We start from the raw sequence: 22082 nt of genomic DNA, 5'->3' as shown, positions 1-22082 counted from the left end.
CCAAAAATTTTTTATGGCTCATCTTTATGACAGAGATTCAGATGACAAACTCAAACTCTCCTTCATAGACTTCCAATCCCTGGAAATGTGTTTGCCTCCCAAGCACAGATGAGTACAATCCTGAAGGGCTCCTAACATAAGCTCCTGCAGTGGGCTACTGAAGTAAGCAAAGAAATAATCTATGCCGTTTACCTAGAATACAGTGTTTCATTTTTACAGGGAATATTTGTACTTTACATTTAAATCATACTGTCAAAATGATGGAAGAATTTTAATTAGCCAAAGCAATGACTGATGTATTAATGAATGAGATCATTAAACACTGTACTTTAGGAAAAACGAACAGTTATTAAATTTGGTCATTGGACCTAAGGGGTCAATTTAGCTGGTTTAGAGAAACTATTTGCTATGCGGTTAAAGAAAAAAAAAAGCCTAGTGGTTTGCATTGATTAGGTTTGTCTAATGAAAACATTACATAGAAAGAAAATCATCCAAGGGTAACCTGCAAAGCTGCAGCAAAGAAAGTAAAGGAATTCTGATACTAGCTGCAACTATAAATCTTTTCCTTGTTTTTCCATCGCTGCATTTGCTGCATCTCACCACCTCCAACCATAAGAAAGCAGACTGATAATTTCTATATTCAAGGCTCATGGACTGCTCATTTGGTGCTTACCTACATAATGATATGCAATATTTCTGGCATGTACAAAATGAAAACACATTTATGCTTAATGTACTAAACGTATTAAGGGGCATTATTAGATATTTAAAGACCTTGTCTCAGTTTTAATTAATGATCTATTCATTAACAGGAATTTTAACATCATGGTTTTTGCACCCATTGCTATCACTGAATTCTCTGTTCTTGCAGCACCTGTGCAATTATAATACATTTATGAGCTCTTTCTTTTCAGTTTCCAACCAGAAGATTTTTCACTGCTTTTTATTTCATAAAAATTTCAGCTCCACTGGAGGCATTTTCCCCTGTTCAAATGTGTCTGAAATTGGCCAGTAACTTGTTGGAAAGGAGAAGTACTGGAAGACCCATGCCCAGAACATGTAGCTAAGACTTATTTCCAGCTCCTCAACAAGAAACCCACGGCAGAGAGAACTGAGATTGCTCTGATTGTTTCTTAATCCAGGGTGGCAGATCTGCTCAACAGCCTTCTACCCTCAGTTTATTTCTCTCACTGTCTTCCATTTAATACATGATGCTCTGCAAGGAAAATCTGTGGAAGCTACTCACCTACTCTGATAGTTAAGGCAGGAAAAATCCAGCCTTGCTGTCTTCTTACTGTTGCTTAGTTCTTTTTAAACAACACAAAATAACAGGAACGACTAATGGGAACAGAAGCAGTGAGGACAAACCATGAGGTGCCCACAAATTTGAACAGACCAGTGATTATCTTTTGCCATTTAATACTCCTAGCAAAATGGTAGTTCACTTTAGATATCAAAAATATTTGTAGGAAGAACATAGGAAATCTACAGGAAAACAAGAATGCTAAGCAACAGGACACACACGATCAGAGAGATAAAATACTAGGGAGAAAAACATCAAAGTATTTACATGGCTGTATGGATTCTGCAAAAATTTATGTACTAATGGTTACAATGTAGCAACAAGCTGCTGGCTTGGTTTCTCCATTCATCTTAGAAATGGATCGGATTTAGATGATACTTCGGGGTCTCTCTATGTAGTATGTTGAATTATACGGACTCTCACGTATATTGAAAACATGTCAGTCTTCATTTTGAGTACTTTTAAAAAGAAAATGGTGACAAGGACTTTGTGGGGAACATTCATATTCCCTTTGTTTTCTTCATTTAAATTCCACAAGAGGAATTTAAATGCCATTTCTTCTTCCTTTACTTAGAGAAAAACTGCTCAATGGATTTAGAAAAATACTGCTACTACTTTCCTTTACACTGTACCTAAGAACAAAAAGATGAGGAGGGATCAGAAAACTTGGAGGAGAAATAGAGAAGGAAATCAAGTATTTACTGAGATATGTGCAGTTTGGGTTGGATGGGGACTAGTAGTGATTACAATTAGCCCTCTAATGTCTACATTCTGACCTCTGTGGAACAAGAGAGCTGAAGCAGTTCAATACTGAGGGAAAGAGGTCAGTCCAGGGTTCTGGCAGAAAATTCAGGTCAAATGTCATATTATATTTCCCTCTTCCCCTCCGAGTGGGAATTATTATCCCAGATGTATAAGTAAAACTGATTAAGCCATTACCATTTAAATAGACAGAGAGAGAAGGGCTTAAAGAAGGTTGCCGCAGAGCACTAGCTGAGGTAGAAAGATAAGCAAGAGGGGAAAAATTGAGTAGCCCTTGTAAACTTCAGCACTGCTACTCCAGAAAGCCTTTCCGGGGCAACACATGGTGAAAAGCTACACCACCACTGCCAGAAATATATTGGTAAACTTATAAGATGTCGTGATCTTCAACAGGCAGAAATAAACAGGGGCACTTACAGTATTACAGTGTATGCCTCTTTACTTTGATGAGTCTAATGGCTTGGTGGGAAGGAGATAGTGGCGGGAGAAGAAAGTAATAGCTTTACTTTATTAAAAAGTGAAAAATTAAAAACAGTTTGTAAAGCTTTCAGAAAGAAAAAGAAGTAGGTTTTTTTTTTTTTTAATTTTTTTTTTTTAAGTGTGCATACTAAATTTTGCACACTGACTTTTAAAATATATCAAAAGTTATATTCTCTAGGGAACTTGGCCAAAGTATGACTTGAAAGGCGTAAGATGTGGGAAGTATTTCTCTAAAAGATCTTCTTCATATAAAATATTTACTTACTGAAGTTCTATATTCACATTTATTTCAAGGAAAAATGTTGTGAAATGAGCAAGAGCAAGTGGATCATGCTATTTGAGTAATAAACACAAACAAGAAAAAGAATGGCATTATAAATGTTTTGCTTTTATACTGAGGTAATGTTATATGAGAAGCAGCTCTAAATCAAAAATGAGGATAATCAGCCTAGAAAAATAACAGAGATTAATTTGATATCCTTTGAAACACTTGATCCCAAGGAGTGGGCTTGCTCCTCAAAGTTGTTTGGGAAGTCAGTGCTGTGGCTACCCTGTTCACACTCTGCAACTCAGGGTTGTTGATTAATTTCAAGACTCACTACTTTTAGATAGAAAAATCTTTTTTTGATTTCTGTGCTTCACCTCTCTGTGCGTTGTCTTTTATGATAAGAAGGATTACCATATTTTCCCGTTTTATACTTCCCATCAAACAGATGTCATTATAAAATACTGATGAAATCCACTTAATTGGTGCCCTTCAAACCAATTATGTCTACTTACCTCTCACAATTAATTGGCTTTGGTGCTCCACAGCTGCCGCATCATTTCTAGCTATACAGGTATAATTCCCATTGTGCATCAGCGAAAGATTAGAAATCCGTAAGGAGCTCGTGAAGTCAATGTTGTCAATGGTCACCCCAAGGCTGGCTGGGATGGGCCTGCCGTCCTTTTGCCAGGTGATGGTGATGGGCAGATCTCCAGAGACAACCACACAGGGAATGAAGACCCGCTGCCCGATGGAGAACCTTGGGAACTCAAAAGGCTGGATAAAAGGAGGAACTGAAACAAAAGAGAAAAGAGGAGCTATTGCAGGTACGATCTCACTTCTGAAAAAGCTGCAATGGAACTGATATTTAGTATGTGCAAAACTGAGTATGTGATAGCATCAACAGCCATAGGGCATTGTTTAACTAATAAAAGTTACATCTTTTGCAGATACCTTTCTGAAATGGGCTTTTTCTTGGCTATCAAATGCATTAAGCAGAAATGAGAATCAGTGAGATCCTGGCTTTTAGAGACAAAAGATCACCATTGGCAGAATCCTGTGAGAGCAATCAGTCCTTCCTCAAAAAAATCCCACTGACAGGTCATGACTCTGCAGATGTGGGGTTGCCTGAGGTAGTCCAGGAGGAGCTCACCAGTTTTCACAGTCTGGGGAAAAGGCTTTGCTTAGGATCACAGAATAGATCTAGAAGAATTTCCAGTTTGCCTATGAAATGTGATGAAAGGGTGTGTAAGATTCTAAAACTCTTCCTGGAACTTACTTTTTTTCTGATTCAAGGCACAATTTTTAATAAGACTGTGTGAAGTTACGCAGTAAAAGGTACAAATAGTATTGATACAACAGTAAACTTTAATTAAAACTGATTTCTAAACTTCCAAGTTGGCATTTAATACTGCTAACTGTATTTTGCTTGATGGTGTTTTTTACTTTTTTTCCTCATTATTCTATGGTTGAAAAAAACAACATAAAATAGGCACCCCTTTATTTTTCCATCATAGGAAATAATTTATCTTTAATGAAAATATTTTGTTCTCAGGTACTTCCAATAAAAACAAATAAAGCAATGAGTTGGATTTAATAAACAAACAGGAAGTAATGGAGATGTCCTGCTTTCTCCCAGCTGTTTGAAATATTTGCCAAAAGTCATGCATATTGGGAATCAAATACACAACCAGCCGTGGGAGTCTGAACCTTCTCCCAATCTCAGGGGAGCACTCTAACAACCAGGGCATTGATTGACCTGACAGTTTTCCATCGGTCTCTCCTGAGGGAACTATAAAACCAGCTTTGCAGTCAATACTCAGATACTCATTTATTAAAAGAGAAGGCTCTTAGAAGTTATGTATCTTAGAAATAGGAGTGCAATTCCTGTTCTTGACCGAGAGATTACTTGTATACAGTCCTTATACATGTGTACATCTTTACACTTGAACATCTTTAACAAGAAAGTTCAAAGGACATCCACAGAGAAACATTTATACTGCTGTATATTAGCTAGCTTCAGAAGAAAATAGAGCTGGTGGCTCTGTGCTTACTTGTGTGTCTTTTGTTCTACCACCCTTTAGCAAAATGAAAACTTTGTTTTTACAGAAACTGAAGTAGAGAAGAAGCAGAAAAGCTCTCAAAAATGGTTGCAATGCATGCCACCTCTTTTACTTTCTTAGTAGTTTTTTTACTCCTCTGTCAGTTTCCTACTGGATGACAGGGACTGATATTTGTAACCATTATTACAGTAGTTTGATGCTGTTGCTTTCATCATCGCACCTGTTGGCTGCTCTTCCATTCATGAAAAAAGTGATACCAATCCCTCTGAATGGCAAAGGCGTTGTTCAGTGATATACACTGGTGTATGTGAGTGTAACAGTGCAAGAGGATGTTAACTCTGCTGTTTCCAGAACAAGCCACGATGCCATTTGAAGAGGAGATGTTATGGCAGTGCATGTCTGTCACAAAGGGGTTAAATCAGGCTTCAGATATATAGATGCAGAGTATAATAGCTTCTTCTTATAGGTTTTCTGTCACTTCTTTCTTTCTCTCTTGGGACCCAGTGTTACACAGAGTGACAAAATATCTGCCTGCTTCTTCTAATTGCTTTAGTGCACCTAAGACATTCATGTGACAGATCATTGAGTCATTGACAGATCATTTTGCACACCACAGTAACAAGAAGGACATGAAACTGTTAGAATGTCTAAAGGAGAGCATCCAAATATGGTGAAGGCTCTGAGGGCAAGGTGTGTGAGGAGAGGCTGAGGCCCCTGAGCAGAGGAGCTGAAGGGAGGCCTGATGGCGGCTGCAGCTCCTCACAGGGAGCAGAGGGGCAACACTGAGCTTACAGTGTAAGTAGGAATTTTTCAGGAGGTTTTGACACATTTTCCCTTGCTACATGCAGCTATCTGCACCCCCTGCACTGACTGTATTAGCCAGCACATCTCTGCTGCACGTTCCCTTAAATTCTTCTCTCTAGGCATCATTACCAAGGATAAGCTAAAATTCAGAACAGAGTAGCAAACTGCTTCAATATTTTCTGCTGAGCATGTAACAGACTTGAACTTATCTTTCATAGACAAAAATATACCAGGAATAAGATAACATACTTCTCAAGGATTGTTCAGTGCATCTTGACTCTCCAGCTCCTCAATGAAGAAATCCACGAGCAAGACCATTAAGTCACATTGAAGTATTTTCTTCCACAAAATATTGATTGGCAAGGTTACACTTACTGACTCTAAAATTCAAGCAACAGCCTGCAGAACATTTCGTATACCGGTTAAAATATTTATAGGCAGCACATTTTCCCTCTGCCCAGGTTTTTAAGATACTGAAGATACCAACATTTATTTCTGCCTCGTAATATATAATGTATATTCAACCTGCAGCAGCTCGCACTCCTGACAAGGAGGTTATTTTGAAAAGCATTGTGTAATTTAAAATCAGTACTTTAAAAAAGTGAATAGTCAAGGGCTATTCTTCAAAGTATGATATCTCCATACTTCAAAGTACGGAATAATGCTTTTCAGCTACAGTATTTACTGTTTTGGGTTGATAATGTGACCTAACACAGGTCTTCTTGCTAATTTGAAGATGGGAAAAATCACCAAAAATCACTTATTAAAAGCATAGAAAGAGAACAAAACACATTTGAAGTCATTTAGATCAAAAGTTGCCATAGGTATTTCTGAAGTAAACAAAGCTGACAAACAATATGAAATATCTGGCTTAATTAACCAGCATACTTTGAGAATTTATGGTAAAATTGTATAGTAAAAAAAATTGTATCATTGACAAAAAGCACAAAAAAGCAGGATGGGTGTACACTACTTCAAATCTTAGAGAAAAGTTACCATAGGACATAGATATATTAAAATGTATTTTAAATACTTTAAGGTGTATCACAGTATTTTCCTTTTCTATGTGTAGCTTTTGTTTCACCATATTTCAGAGTTTCTATTCGATTTTGTTTGCTAAATTATTTTACTTCATATAACATGTTACATATTACCCATATACTGAAAGGGTTGTATGTGCATATGTGTTGTGTATTTGAAAGGGATGTTTCTTCCCTTACAACAGTCAAAAGACAATCTGTGCTCTATGCAATTGAGTGCAATGGCTTGGGGATGCTTTATTGAAGAGTGCTTGAATTAATTGTCTATTTAAAAAGAGGATTATGGGCCAGTCTTTTTACTGTTAATGTATAAGATTTAAATGATATTTTTGTGCCCTAGCAACATCTCCTGTGCCTTTGGGAGATCATTATAAAAGAAGGCTTCCATGATGCTCTCCATGAGAAAGGAACATCCTTAATTTCTTGCTCTCTGTTCTGTGGGATTTATGTTGGAAGAAACTGCTCAGATGATTCACTAAAACAAAACATCCTGCAGATGCTTTGCTTTCTGCAGCAGTTTTGTGAACACACCATTGCTCTCTTGTGCTCTCCTGTTTATCACTAGAAACTGCTCTCTGAATGATTTTCATGCAATAACTCTGTTGGAGGAGCCCACACTATGACATAACTTTAGCAATGAATACACACAACAGTGGCTGATGCAAAGTAATAGCTACAAACTATGTAGGTCACTCCAAACGTAACACCTCTGATTTATTTCCGTGGAAACTACAACACATACAAAGAGCACAATAACACACTTTGATAGAGTAAATTCTCAGCCTCAAAACACTATTTGTCAGCACAGTCAGCACCATTAGCTGTGCATTTTCACCAGTGATGAACAAGAGCCTGCATGCCACACTCACAACAACCTGCATCAGCAGAGGAGACCTACTGTCACTTTTGCCACTGCTGAAATGCATCACTCACCACCTCACTGCTCTCACATCCACTGTTTGGTCTCCATAAACATTCAGCAGGTGTCAGTGAATGTCAATAGGTGTCATTTTTCTGCACGCTTTCTGACACATCTTTGCTTCGTACACAGTATTCACTTCAGATGCCATTGTGTCAGACTGCCCTTTTGCTGCCATCAGTCACACCATAACAAAATGTAATGGAATATTGATGGCAGGTTCAGCCTTTACTGCCATCCCACTAACAATCTGCCTCTGACACTGTAGGCCAGTATCGTAAAATAGGAAGGATTACTTTCAGAGCATTCATAGAAGATCTCAAAGAAGCCATGTAAACCAAGATTTCATGCACTAGGACTGCAAAAGCCAAAACTGCTTTGTATTTGCACAGATCCTAGTCATGGTTTAGCCAGCCATTGACTGTTTCATCTAAACATCTCCATCCCTTGTGGGATTCTTCTGCTTCTCTCTTTTATTTATTGGGCTTTATCAGTAGGGCACGTCATTCACTGAACTGTCAATGGCATTTACTGATCTGAGACACATAGTGTGTTCCCTCGTTGACTGCTAATGCATCCTGTCTTGAAAATACTGTTATATTCTACAGTCCTAAATGTATGCATTGGAAATAAAAGAACCAAATCACCATCTACAATGTCTTTGCTGTTCACAATGTTTCCATGTGCTTGTAGGTTCATTAGTTACCAAAACTGACCAAATATCCAAAGTTCTTCAAAATCTTACCACAACTGTATCACAGAGCAAATGCTGCTGTGCACCTTCTCCAGCCTCAGTCCCCACTTCTCCTCTTTGCAATATAATACTGTTCTGAGAGCTCCCTCAAAACAAAGGATCAGTTAAAATGCTATGCAGAAGCCAAGAGTGCTTCACCTATCTATCAGATCACCCTATTTTAGCCTCTACTGTGAGGGGAAGGGATCACACCCTGTAAGCCTAGAATGAAGGCAGTACGTTCTCTGCCCAAGGGGATGCATTTGCTTATGCATTTTTTAAAGAGGAAACATTTTTGTTGTGGCCATAGGGTAAATGCAAGAGTACATACAACAAGCTGTTACATTCATTGTTAAAGTGCCCTGTGATAAAAAGCCCATCTTGCAGGCTGTGCATTATCTAGAAGCACTCACCCAGTCCACTACTTTTCATACGCTTTTAGAACTTTGTCCTGAGCTATAGCTCTTATTTAGCCCCTGTGATCTAAAGTGATCTCTGTCCTCAGGTAACACTGTGAAAAGCTGAACACAACTAAATCACTGGAACCAAAAGTTCCAGATTTGAAAGAGAGAGGACTTCAACCTTCTGAAACCTTCTGAAAGAGAAGGACTTTGTGCTTTGAAAATTATTCCAATAAGTAGTTTGACTGGCTTCATACTAACTTCTCCTTCACCAGTATTCTATGATTGCACACAAGGAGCTAATTTTACACCACCCTTCTGTTACCACACTGTTGGTGTCCTCTTTTCTACGCATCCTTTGTACTATGATCTGATTTCAAGTTAGGGCAGCATACTCCATACTTCCATTCTTGTGTTCGTGCACACTTGCTTTCTATACACACTTACTATCTGGACTTATACACATTGCTACACAAACCAACTAGAAATAAAGTGATTAGCATTTTTAAGAACAATTCTAACAAACGTATATATAAGTATTTCAAACATAACTGAATGCAAAAAGAGCAAGACATGGCTTTTTCCAAACAGAAACTAAAGACAGCTGCATTCTAAGACAGAAGACTATTAGCTTTGGAAGAACCCAAGTCTAAATATACAGGTAAGTCTTGAACTCTTATTCAAGTATTAAGGCTCATTCCACATTGTTTTCTGAGGAGGACTTTTAAGTGGATTTTGCAGGATCTTTTCTGTGACTGGACACCCATTCTCATCACACAGCACTTTTCTGATTTACGCATATGACAATTCCAGTTACTTTGGAAGATCTGATTATTTCTTCCTGAAGGGTGTACAAGCTTGGAGGGATTCAAAAAGGTATTGCACTGGAGAGAAAGAAATGCAGGAAGTATAATGAAAGAAGTGTCTGAAGGATCTCAAAACCAGAAGTTTTTTTCATTCAAACCATTGGCAACATTCAATCAATAATGCATGGGAAGTTATATCTTACATATATGTACAAAGCTGAATTCACACTTCATCTAATCCACACTGTAGATTGCATGAAGCATAAAGAAATTAGCAGACTGTTTGATGACAGTGTGCACAATCGTCCAAAGGAGCAATGAAAGGCTCCCTCTTGGAGATTTTCCCCTCCTGTGTCTGCAGTTTTCAGTACTCAGAAGAGCCCACTTAGAACTGATCTGCAATTCAAATCCGCCAATAACATTTTGCATATTAGGAAAAGATGGATACTTCCTGGGAAAAATGTAAAGAATCTATTCAAATAGTTGAAAAATTAAGTTTTTTTTAGAAATCCTCTGTTAGGTTTGCATGTTTTCTAAAAAGAAACAGGCTGATACAATTTCTTGCAGTTCACAACAGGTGAAGTGCTATCACTTCACCATCAGATAAGAAGATACTTTCTAAATCAATGGCATACCATAATCTCTGCAAGATCAGAAAAAGCACTTTTGAGCACCACACTTTTTTTTTTTTTTTTTTTTTTTTTGGATGCTACATCCTTCCTCACAGGGGCTTCTTTATCAATTAATTTGTGTCTGAGAAGTGTGAATAGCAGCGGGCGGTTCATATGAGAAGAGTGTCTCATGAGACAGATGAAAAGAAAATCACCACTTAATACTGATGGCTTTTACTATAGCCGAGAAAACTATAAATTACAAAACAAAACAAAAGATAATGACTCAGTCCTGCTTTTAAAACGTTTCCAGATCCAACAAATCCTGTAGAATTGATGTTGCTATTATTATTTTACCACCTTGCCTCTAGTAGGATTGTTTCTCAGTGGAAATATGAAACTTACAGATGGGGTGTGTAATATAACCTCTTATTTTGTCTGACAACACTTCCCATTTTAAGACTACTTTTATTTTTACTTTTATTTGCTTGCAATTTGACTTTTATTTGGATAGCACTTTTCCATGCCAGGTGTCTGCCTCAGGCTGAGTCATTTCAGCTGGAAGGTTGCAGCTACAACTGTCTGGTCACTTCCGAGAATAGGCAGAGAGAGTTGAAATGTAAGGATATACTGCATTTTCATCATACCTTAAAAGAAAATAAATAAATAAATAAAAAGCCGTTGTGAAAATCTGAGCAGCCTCACCATGGCTTTCATGTTCAGCGGGTGAAGACACAAGCATCAAATGCTCTTGCTGTTCCTATGGAAAGTCATCAAAAGAGTGCCCAAATTTGAATGTACAGAGGAATAGGGGAGATCATGGGGCCAACAAAACAGAAAGGAAAACTAGCCTCTCTTACTAGGCATGCAGACAACAGCAGCAAGCAATGGAGCAGAAACTCAAAACATTGCCCAGGATAAGAAAAGGGGCTTGCAGAATTGGACTTAGGAGAAGCAGAAGAAAGTCAAAAGTTGGGAAAAGTTGCGATGGGATTCAAGAGGTCGTGAAGGCTGGTAAATTGAAGTTGGAAAATGGCTGGAAATGTGAGGTTAGAATAAAAAAGCAGTTTGGTGGGATAGAGAACTATCAATGAGAGAAGACAACACAAAGGAGAGAGAGACTAGAAGCCTGTGGAGATAGAGAAAATGAAGACTGGCAGAAAGCAGGGAGTCTAACGGCTGGCAGAGAGGAATGCAGGGAGCTCTGAAGGTAAAGACCACTTCTGAGTCATGGAAACAAGGCACTGGGAAAATGAAGGCTGAGATGAGAAAGATGTGGAGGGCAGACTGGTTTTGGAATGCAGAGCAGAAGAGTAAGGATTAAGACGAGCTGGAGACAGATCATACTTTGATCAAAAGCCCATGTCTTCTCCAGAATATTCTTCTCCTATATGTAGGATATCAGCCTGTAATAGTCTTCTGCTGTCAGCAGATGTATAAGAACTGGCAAACCACTAGAGCTGGGTGAAATAAGGACAGAGAAACTAGTGCTACTAAGAATAATTTTGTTTTTGGCAAGGACCCATGCTGTATCCTTAGCAAGGCTGGTCTTGATGAGTACTTTTAAGGATGTCAGTAAATGCTGTTTCCATTTACAGAAGGAGAAGAAGAGGGTGCTCAGTTTAGTCTACAAAGAAGCTAAAAGGAAACTGCATTTAACACAGGCCAAAGTAAAACATACTGAAAGGTGATTACAGCTGTAAAGACAAGCATCTGACAGGTAAGAAATATCAGAAATTCAGTATGAATGTAGAGCCATAGCCTCACCCATTTATGTATGCATTACATCGTGGGTAGATTTCATCACTGTTGTCAGAAATCAGAGCTGGCCAATTCATTTGTCTAAACGAAAAAAATAAATGCCAAGATAGCTTGATTTCCAAAATGCTCCTCTAGGACTCAGGCACAGTTCCAACAGTGCTGCGTCTGCCAAGCAGAAACCTGCTTATTTTCCTGCCAGCATATTCAGTCAAATTTCCATCAGTTATCTTACAGGATTGCTAGCTTCCAAGATTCAGATCCAGAGACAATGGACAGGTGAAAGGTGAGACAGGCCCCACAAATGAAAGTAAAAAGGCAAGAAGGCTTCACAGTGACTGAGAATAAGGGGGGTAAAGAGGAATAGTTAGAGATAGTTTATAGAAGCAAGAATGTAGAGCTTGTTAGAAAATAAGGGATGGCAGACACTGTGACTGGGATAGTAAGGGGGATGAAGGCCATAAAGATAAGGGTTTGAGAACAGCCCAAGGACATTCAGCAGGGAGGTGATTAGATGTCCATGGGGCAAGAAGAAACTGGTTTGGGGGGATGCCCCCTGAAAGGCCAGGAGTTTACAGTGAGAAAGGTCAGAAGCCTTCACGAGAAAAACAACAAATCTTCATCCCACGACCCACTATGCATGCACAAGAGGGGAGGGTCTGCATGCTAACAAACTCTCGGGGGTGTAATGATTATGCATCTGAATTCTGGGAAAACTATTGATTATATATTAGTTTTGCCTATATCTGTACCATGGTTTCTCCACACAGTGTGCAAATTAGGTGGATCTATCCCCCTTGCACCCAGTGTACGTGCAGCACTGAATAAACCGTACCTGCTTTGTAATCTTACTTGGGTTGGTTACAGAGTTTGATTCTTCACGTCAACAGGCAAGGGATGGAGAAAATGGCATGCCACCTACCTCTGGCCCAGTCATTTGGCAATGCAGGCCTTTAGGGTATGTGCCCATGTGGTCAAGAATATCAGATCTTCCTAAAAATGCTGCAGCAGATTTAATGTAATCTTGAATTGATTCCTCTGATCAACAGTGAAAAGAAGTACCTGCCTCAAGGTCAAATAATAAGGAGATGATAGGCCCAGCCTTTTGGCTTCCTGACAGCCTGCCAGGTGCAGAGCAAACTCTGGTTCTCTGGCAGTCAGGATTTCATTCAGAAGTTTGTTGTGAAACTTTCTGTTCTCTCTGAGATCTTACAGTGATTTCTAAAGAATATCCTCAAGAATTTGCTTTCATTTGGATACTTATAAATATCTCAAAATACTCTACAGAATGGGCAATCCTTTTGTATTTAATTACATGCTCATGCTGTTGAATATCTTTATTTGAATGGTGCTTTTGATGCAACTTCATTCAAGACAGAAAGAGGATGCTTTATATACTAGAAAATTTGGAAAATGGGTGTAAATGAGGCAGAGCATAGCAGACAAGAATGGCCACTTGTATACATAATGCAGAAAAGTGATTCCCTGTAGAGCCAAATTCTGTATCTACCTTTGTCATGGATCTCTGAGATTATGATAATTAAATGACTTCAGTCCGTCTTTCCCAGTGAGTAACCAGTCTGCATAATGGGACTTGTTTAAGAAAGACAAAGAACTTGGAGAAGCATATATATTTCAACTGGAGCTGCGCTCTGTGCACACAAATGCTTTACAAAAGCAAGTAAACTGCAAAAAAAAAAAAAATAATAAAAATCAAGCTATAAGCTTCTGAAATTGAACACAAAAAATATGTAGATAAAGATTTAGTTTGTGCCACAGCTGCCATTTTCCAAAGAGATCCTAAACGCCCAGGTGGGTTTTGAAAAGGGACTCAGTTCTGAAGTACTCTGATGCCACAGATGATCAGTTCAGAAAAACTCATGAGGAAACTGGTAATTATGTCTTTGTAACAGAATATGAATGAAACAAAATACAAAGTTACAGTTCATTAAGTATCACCTATTCTTAATCACTGGTCTGGGGTCACCCAGTAAGCTGGTAGCGGAAATAAGAACAAACCAAAGGACCCACAGTGTTGAACACAAGCAATAATCCTCCCTCTGTTTCTCTGGAGATTAAATAAGTGGAGTGATAATACAAGAAGTTGAATGATAAAATAAGGAGATTTTGGCACTGACATTAACTCCTCTTACAATGTCATATCTCACAGTTCTTCTAAACAATGCAAGCAGAGCCATAGTTCTTGTTTCTTGGAATAAACTGTAAGTGTCTGAAAACTCATCACATTCCCTTAGGAAGTCTTAAAAGGAAAATGACAGCATAAACATTAGCAATATTTTGAAGCAGGCCATGGATGACTAACCATCCCTGGAGGTGTTCAAGAAACGTTCCGATGTTGTACTAAGGGACATGGTTTAGTGGAAAATATTGGTGATAGGTGGATGGTTGGACTGGATGATCTTAAGAGTTCTTTTCCAACCTTGGTGATTCCATGATTCTACAATCTGCTAATAAGTTGGATAAAATCACAGTGTGGTTATGGAACAAAATAATATCTATTTCAGTAAACATTGTACAGTACTAACCTCCAGCCACAGAACCTTGAGAACTTTTGAGGTTTATTAATACGAAGCTAAGCTTTGATATTTTGGGTTTAGCATATGAGGTCAGGAAAGTAACCTCTTCACAGAGTGTCTTGGCAAGACAGGGCTTGCTGACTGCCTAGCACAGTCTCTGCAGCCAACTTTGGCAGCTCCAGAGGAATACATATGATCCTCACTAACACATCTGTTTTGCACGTGCAAATCACATTGCAATTCACCATTCATATTGCAACTTGCACTGTTCCACTGCATCTGCCTTTAGACCACATGCAGGAGAAGCCCGTATCACAGGTGCAGTGGCATCTCACCCACTCTTTGAATGAATCACATTTTTATATTAGTTACTCAGACCACACACAGTCACTTTCAGATTTATGACCTGCCAACAGCTCTGGCAGTTGAATATTCAGACTGAGGCAGAATATCTTCAAGCTGTAGGATGCAACATCACTGATAGAGGGATAATCATTGATGGGACTGACCAATTTGCATTCTAAGGTGGAATTGTCAAATTTGTAATCTGTAACTAATGGAAGTAACAACAATACTGCACCTAACATTCCCAGTGACTAGTAATGTTATATAACTGCTCAAGCCAAGGATGGACCACTGGATTATTTTACATGGCTATATTCATTTTTACCATCACTTGAAGAAAGGTATCATTTAAGAGGCAGCATTCCTCGCCAGATTTACCACATTAAGCTCTCAGTGCAATAGCAACACAATTAACTAACTCAGGACACATTTCTTCAGCTCCCTCAATAGATCTGCAATATTTTTGTGACATCAAGCAAGACACCAGATGCGTTAAAATAAATGGTTACATTTGCTTTTCATGATACATGATATGATCAGTGGTCCTGTTGGTCTCAGGTGTGTAAGATGTTACGTCTTTCACAGAACAAATTGCTAGTAGCTTATGGCTAATCTCCTGACCTCTTGAAATAATTAGCAATCACTTCAGTTCAGATTAAAAACAAGAAAGAGCTAAACAAACCAAAGAGAAAGAAAATAAAGGCTCAGATGTCTGTAACAAAGCAATTTTACTTGTGATCTCTGTTTCTTATCTGAGAACAGATGCAGAAATTGACTTCTTCCCTCCTCTCTACCACCAAAAGAAAAAGAGCCAAGGAAAAGCTCCAAAGAACCTCAAGAATAGTGAAATTACACTTCATCCTACAGGCTCTCATGGGTGGACTGTAGAGTGGTCCTGTTGCTCAAAACCAAGTGCAACTGCACTAAGGTTTTATGTCTTTTGTGTCCCTGTGAATAGGTCTGACCATTACCAAGATCAGAATAGCCTGAACATAATGCTAGGAAAATTTCTGTTCTCATTTATTTCTGAAGTACTTAAGCTTATCCTCATTTGGGACTATGTTAATAGATTTTAAACATCCTGTTAGAATTTATTTATAGTACTAACTTTCTACAGCATCAAGGACAGTCAGAAAAACCTGCTTAATAACAATTAATGTCTGTAGGTCCTGTCTCTTGTTTATTGATGGAAAAACATGCTTCAAAATTCTAATCTTGTTTAAAATTAGAAAGTTATTGACTAATGAAAATGTAGACAGCCACTTAGCAGAAAAAAGAGTCACCAGTGAAATTTAGGTCACAAAGTATTCATTCGCTGACCAAATTGCTGTCACGAAAACTGCCAACAGAAAGCTTGTTTCCCATTAAGAAGCAGTCTCCTGTTAATAAGCAATGATCTCTTAATTGAATAAAGGAGGGTAAAAATCAAGGAAGACCAAGAAATAGTGCCTGATTATTATTTACGTCATCATTAAAAATGAACAGAAATCTGGATTAATCATCTTAAGGATTCGTTATCTAACTGACAAGATAATCTTACATGCTCTGTCTTGCATTTCTATAAACTACAAGCCATTACCCCAGCTCGAGTTCTCCAAGTTACCCTTACCTTTCACTGTCACGTGAACACTCTGGCTGGTGGACAGCTGGGGCTGAACAAGGACATTACATGTGTATTCACCCTCATCTACCTCCTTCTGCACATCTGAAAGCTTCAATGTCCCATTGTTCTCAAAAGCCACTTGACGATGGTTAAAGGGAAGCAGGTTAGAGTTCTTGTACCACTTGATGGAGTAATACGGGTAGCCTATTACACGGCAGTGGATGTAGGTGTCCCGCCCTGCTATTGCTGTGATGTTTTTCATTGGTCGAATGCTTGCTGGCCCTGGGAAAGTAAAAAGGAACTCGTGAATATAGGCACGTTTGTTTGAGAAAATAGACTGTTTTTTTTTTCTGAATATACCAATGTTAATGACATTTACAAATGCGGCTTGTACAACACTTAGTATTTGACAGTTTCTGCTTTTAAGAGCCATTTAAGCAGTTTCCCTAATCTTTGTGTGCTCTAGTTTTTCCTCACCCTGCAGCATACATACTAATTATGTGGGGGTATATGTTTGCATTATCCAACACTCGTCTAATAAAATCTTTGCAGCATTACAAATTAAAAGTCTGAGGATGATTTAATCAATGTGAAATACTAGCACTGATACAAAGCTAAAATTCTGTTACACATGAGAACACTGACAAACTTAGCATTTATTTTGATATATATGAAGTATAATACCATGACGATGGGTATTATGCCATGTAAAGCTAGAAATGCAAGGTAAAGTATAGTATACATGAATAATTACAATCAATGCTGGACAAGTAAAGGAGGAAAGGAAAAGAAAAAACATGCACAACAGGACTAAAGTAAAGAAAATGTGAATTAGTAATGATGAGTACACGAAAAAGAGACTACAGAACACAAAGAGAAATCTTCCAAAGTTTAACCGCATCATACATTTTCTGGGTCTGGGAAGGCAGGTTGGAAAAAAAGAGAAGAGGAAGAAAAGGAGAGGGAAAACAGTAAGTTGGTTTAGGCATTCCAAGACTCTTTTCAACACATGCAACAATCTTTTTCTCCACTACAATGAGTTATGTGTGTTTTTTTGAGGAGCTGATTTGACAAGCACCTCTTACGTTTATTCGAGCCTGGTACAGGACGACTCCAGCAGAGTTGTTGGCAGTACAGCGATAAACTCCACCATCTCGAACCTGAGTGTTAGAGATGTTCAGGTAACTGACCACATTCCCTTCAGAGGTGATAATCTGGCTGATACGATGACTGCCATCCTTCACAATGGGATCTTCATCCAGTGTCCAAGTGATGGTAGGCAGGGGGGTCCCCTTCACATTGCACATAAGGGAGACTGGCTCGCCCGGACTCACCACTTTCTCACTGAAGGCAGAAATGATTTTGGGAGTACCATCTGCCAAAGTAAGAAAAGGAAGAGAAGAATGCTTACATGCTGTAAAGCTGTTCCCTCTATCCTGAAGCTTGTCACAAGACAAAATCTTTTTTAGAAGACATGTAAATAACTGTATTCCTGGACATAAGTTCAATTATTGAGAGATGGAAACAAACTTTGGTAGATTACTTACGCAATTCTTTCCTTACTGAAAGTTTCTTTATCGTCGCTAAGAAACTTGATAGTGACTTCCACTCAGGAAAAAGCACCTGAATGGAAGGATGGGGGCTCTGCAGGGCTATATGAACTGTCAGGTTCTTGCAGAGAGGTGTCAGTCATACACAGTTCACCAGTAATGACATGCAACAAACCCCTCACATGCTTTGAATTTTTCCTTTCCTGGTACATTTCATCTCCTTTAAAAGCTAAAGATGAATTCTGTCAATGAGCCAGGCATAACTTGCATAGGCTAATTTCACACAGCTGTGTCAATTCAGTTTAGTCCTGACCCACATTATCGCATTTAGAAAAGTACTGAATTAAGCTTTTCCTGAATAGAGGCAGCAAGTAACAATAGTGATGCCAATTTCTTTCTGTGGTCATTTTGTGTTGCAGATAAATAACCTTATGTGATGAGAATGTTCAAATAATTTTTCTTGTTATCCGTGTCACAATGCACTCATCCTCTACCAGACAAATGAATAAAGAGAATGCATGGAGACAGAAACTTTGAGGTTTTAAGTAGGAAGCAGGATTAAATAACCACCTGCCCAGAGAGCTCAGAGGAATAACACTTAGGAATGATGACACTCTGCTATTAGTTAGAAAGTTCCTTCTGAAATCACATATTGCATGCTCTCCCTTGAAAATTATACTTTCAAAGCTGTATCTATAAGGGATTTCAATATAATTGGGGGCAAAAGTACAAGAGGCCACATGTCAAGAGCAGTGTGCAGAACACAGCAAGCATGCTAGAAGTTTGGACAGCAGTTTTGCCAGCTACTATCTGATTTTATAGAATCAAGAGGCAAGTAAGCTAACTTAATTGTCCTACAGTGTTAGCATCTGCAAGAAACAGAAGGAAAAGGCTATTCATTACCTAGTGAGAGTCCAAAGAAACATGAAAATACGTCTTGTATATGAAGCCCCTTATGGACAACTCCTTTCAGTTTCATACAGGCCAGAGGTTGCCAGAATAGGATTAACAAATCTCATGCTCTATTTGAGAGCACTATGTACTATATACTGCCTCCTTACAAACACTCTGCTATGTACTTACCCTCGTGTTTGAGGGGTTAAACCACAATAATACCCTTGGAAATCATAATTTTTACATTGCAATTTCAGTACAACATCACTCTGAGAAAGTAGGCATGATAGATATAAAGCCAGCCCCAAAACATGCTGAGTCACAGTAAAATTAAAAATAGTGCCAAAGTATTCCTTTGCTTTCCAAATAGTGAAAATCATAAGGTACTGCCATTCTCAGACTGCTGAAAGACCTCAGATAGGAAGAGGGCATTTTGTTTGGTTTGATTTCATAATTTTCTCCTCTTTCTTCCTGTCTTGTTTCTGTCCCATCAGTTGTGTGACAAGAGTTTTTATTTATTTATTTATTTATTTCCATCTCTGACTCTCTTCCTTTCCTTTGCTGTGCAGTAGATACTGTCATCCCTCAGAAAACAAAACAACACCAATAGGAAAAAAGCTTTTTATCCTGAAAGGAAACTGTCACCAGACCAATAAATCTTTGAGTGTGCATACCATGTACCTCTGCCATCCCTCTGCTTCTTCTTTTTTTTTTTTTTTAATTCAAGTGACAGGCTTTTTTTGGAGATGAAAGCAGACAGTATTTTCCCAGCAAGACCCGGGTGTCTTTGAAATCTTCCTGCTGTTACTCTCTGATAACCTGCACTCTCTCGACATTGTGATAGATTATCAATACGCTCTTTAGGCTTTGTTAGTCACAGGAGATGGTTGCCGAGGTAACTTGGTCCAGGCAGGTAATCTCCTCTTTTTTCTGTAAAGACTAAAAATAGTGTCCATGCCACAACTGCACTACATTCTCATTAATGAACTGGCTCTGTACAAACTGCCTGATTATCATGTGGAACACTGTGTCAGGTACTTAATATGATATAATACTTAAAATGATCTCTAGATCTTCCGCCCATATGCCCAACCAGAAATGCCATACCAGGAAGGAAATGTCTGGTCCTGAATAAGGATCGCTTATCACATGTCTTGTTGAAAAAGTAGTGTAAAAAAATCAACACCATCATCTCTAAAAAAAAAGGACAGTGAAGACTATTCAGGAGGGATATATTTTTCAAATCAATACCTTCCAACAGTTTTCTTCTCTTCAGAGTAGGGAGGCACAATAACATCTGCCAACAGCTCAAAGGTACCCTCTTCTCTTGCTTAGAGCCTCCTGTACTTCACTTTACAAAAGTGTTGCCAAAGACAACGTGTAAAACATGGAGATTAGAATCACTAAACAGGTAGTGACTCACCTTCTAATATTACTTGAACATAGTCTTGAGCGGACATCTTGTCCTTGCGCACAAAGCACTGGTATGCTCCACCATCACTCTTAGCCATGCCATCCATGATAAGGTTCTCCCGGTTGATCCCAGTGATCCGAACGTTGTTACCAGGGTTAATGATTTCACCATTACGGTACCATGAGAGCTCCTGGTCCTCGGTTCCTGTCACACTGCAGGACAAGGACACTTGACTACCAACACTGCTTTTTACTTTCCGTGGGCTGATTGTGGCTTTTAGTGGTTCTGCAGATTTAAACCAAAACAATGGAGAGGGAAAGGGAAATAGAGAACATTAAGTATACATCTACATTTACATGAGAGTAACACCTTAACCCTCAGATAAGACAAACAACATAAATCACATCCATATCCTTCTGGAAAAAAAAAAAAAAAAAGCAGCAATAAAACAAACTTTTAAAATCACCACAGATTATTGTGCTTGCTCTGAACAAGCATTTCCCCCAAGAACATCCATGACACAAAACATAAGGATTAACCTACTTAACATATGATATAACCCCCTAGACTATGCCTAAATGAATGGTAGGAACAGATCTACTGAGTAACAGCATTGTTGCTAAGTGGCAATCAATAATACTACATCTTTTGGAAGGGCAGGATATTACTTTGGATTAGTTCAGTGTGGACTTTCGTACTGGTGTATTAGATACATTTCTGAAGATCATCTTCTGGTTTCATTTCCTCCAAAAGGAACATAGTTAACAATACCTAATGTGAACAATTGTTGTAAATGACAATTACAGTACCAGATTTGTTTTTAACAGTGGAAGTACTTACTGAAATGTTAACAACAGATGCAGTCATAAACATGTGTGGGATCTATCCTCATGTAAATGCCTCTTTGTGTGGGCTCACTAAATTTTCTGCTTTAACACAGAAAGACTGCAGTATTTTCAAGTCAGTCTTAAAATGGAGTAGAACCTAGTTAATAATACGTGTTTTATATTGCAACAAAATAGGATGAAAAGATTTGAAACAAAAGTCATAAACGTACATGTGATGTTTATCCCATTTTTAATAATTACCAACACTCCTGAATGCAGAGTTTATCTCATGCTTTGTGTATTTTGGTTCATCCTTATAAAGATAATGGACTTTTGTGAAATATATATTCATATTAGCTTCTTGTGTAGGTTCAGTACTACCTCTGCCACTAAGAAAAAAATGTGTAACATATTTCCTTTTTTAGTTGTGGATAATCAACACTGATGTCATCTCTCATAATAAATATGTACTATTCTACTTTTTTTTTCTTTTTTTTTTTTGCCAACTTCCATATACACACATGCATGTGTATTCCTACATAAAAAAAATCCACAACCAAATCATTCACTTTACAGAACATTTTATAACACAGAAGTTGCAATAAATCTTTACTGCTTCTCCAATATATATTGCCAAAAATTACTTATCTGCTATGAACAGAGGCCTGGAAAAACACACGTGCCAATGACTTCCATCCTTCCAGATCATAGACTCTTATGTAACAGCCTTTTTGTCCAAAAGGGTTCAGATCAATAACTAATCTGTGATCACATGCGTGTTACCAATCACTGAACATTTACTCTAAGCAGGTCAGAAAGGCTCAAAACTGTGAACAGCCCAGTAGTACCACCAACATCTTACAGATTCAAGAAAGTGATGAGTATCTTCCGTTACACAGAAGAATAACACTGTTTTCCCCAAGTCTTTCTTCCTGCCAAGCTTACAAGAGGATATCTACTTGCTGAC

The 22082-nt window shown here is 38.3% G+C and overlaps 1 protein-coding gene across 4 annotated transcripts in view; it reads right to left on the bottom strand.

The window, feature by feature from the left end:
- DSCAM (DS cell adhesion molecule) overlaps positions 1-22082 on the bottom strand; it is a 461893-nt gene that overhangs the window by 146184 nt on the left and 293627 nt on the right. For all 4 annotated transcript variants that reach the window (XM_052674351.1, XM_052674353.1, XM_052674354.1 and 1 more), the window contains exons 6-9: positions 20298-20573; positions 17509-17805; positions 16437-16712; positions 3326-3604 (exon numbers count right to left, since the gene is read on the bottom strand). In XM_052674351.1, the coding sequence (XP_052530311.1) occupies positions 3326-3604; positions 16437-16712; positions 17509-17805; positions 20298-20573 (1128 nt within the window). The remainder of the gene's footprint in view (positions 1-3325; positions 3605-16436; positions 16713-17508; positions 17806-20297; positions 20574-22082) is intronic.

The sequence above is a fragment of the Tympanuchus pallidicinctus genome, unplaced genomic scaffold (assembly GCF_026119805.1).
Source record: "Tympanuchus pallidicinctus isolate F22 unplaced genomic scaffold, pur_lepc_1.0 scaffold14, whole genome shotgun sequence".
NCBI classification, from domain to species: Eukaryota; Metazoa; Chordata; class Aves; order Galliformes; family Phasianidae; genus Tympanuchus; species Tympanuchus pallidicinctus.
The sequence above is the reverse complement of the archived record's forward strand: the minus strand, read 5'-3'. Positions and strand labels throughout refer to the sequence as shown.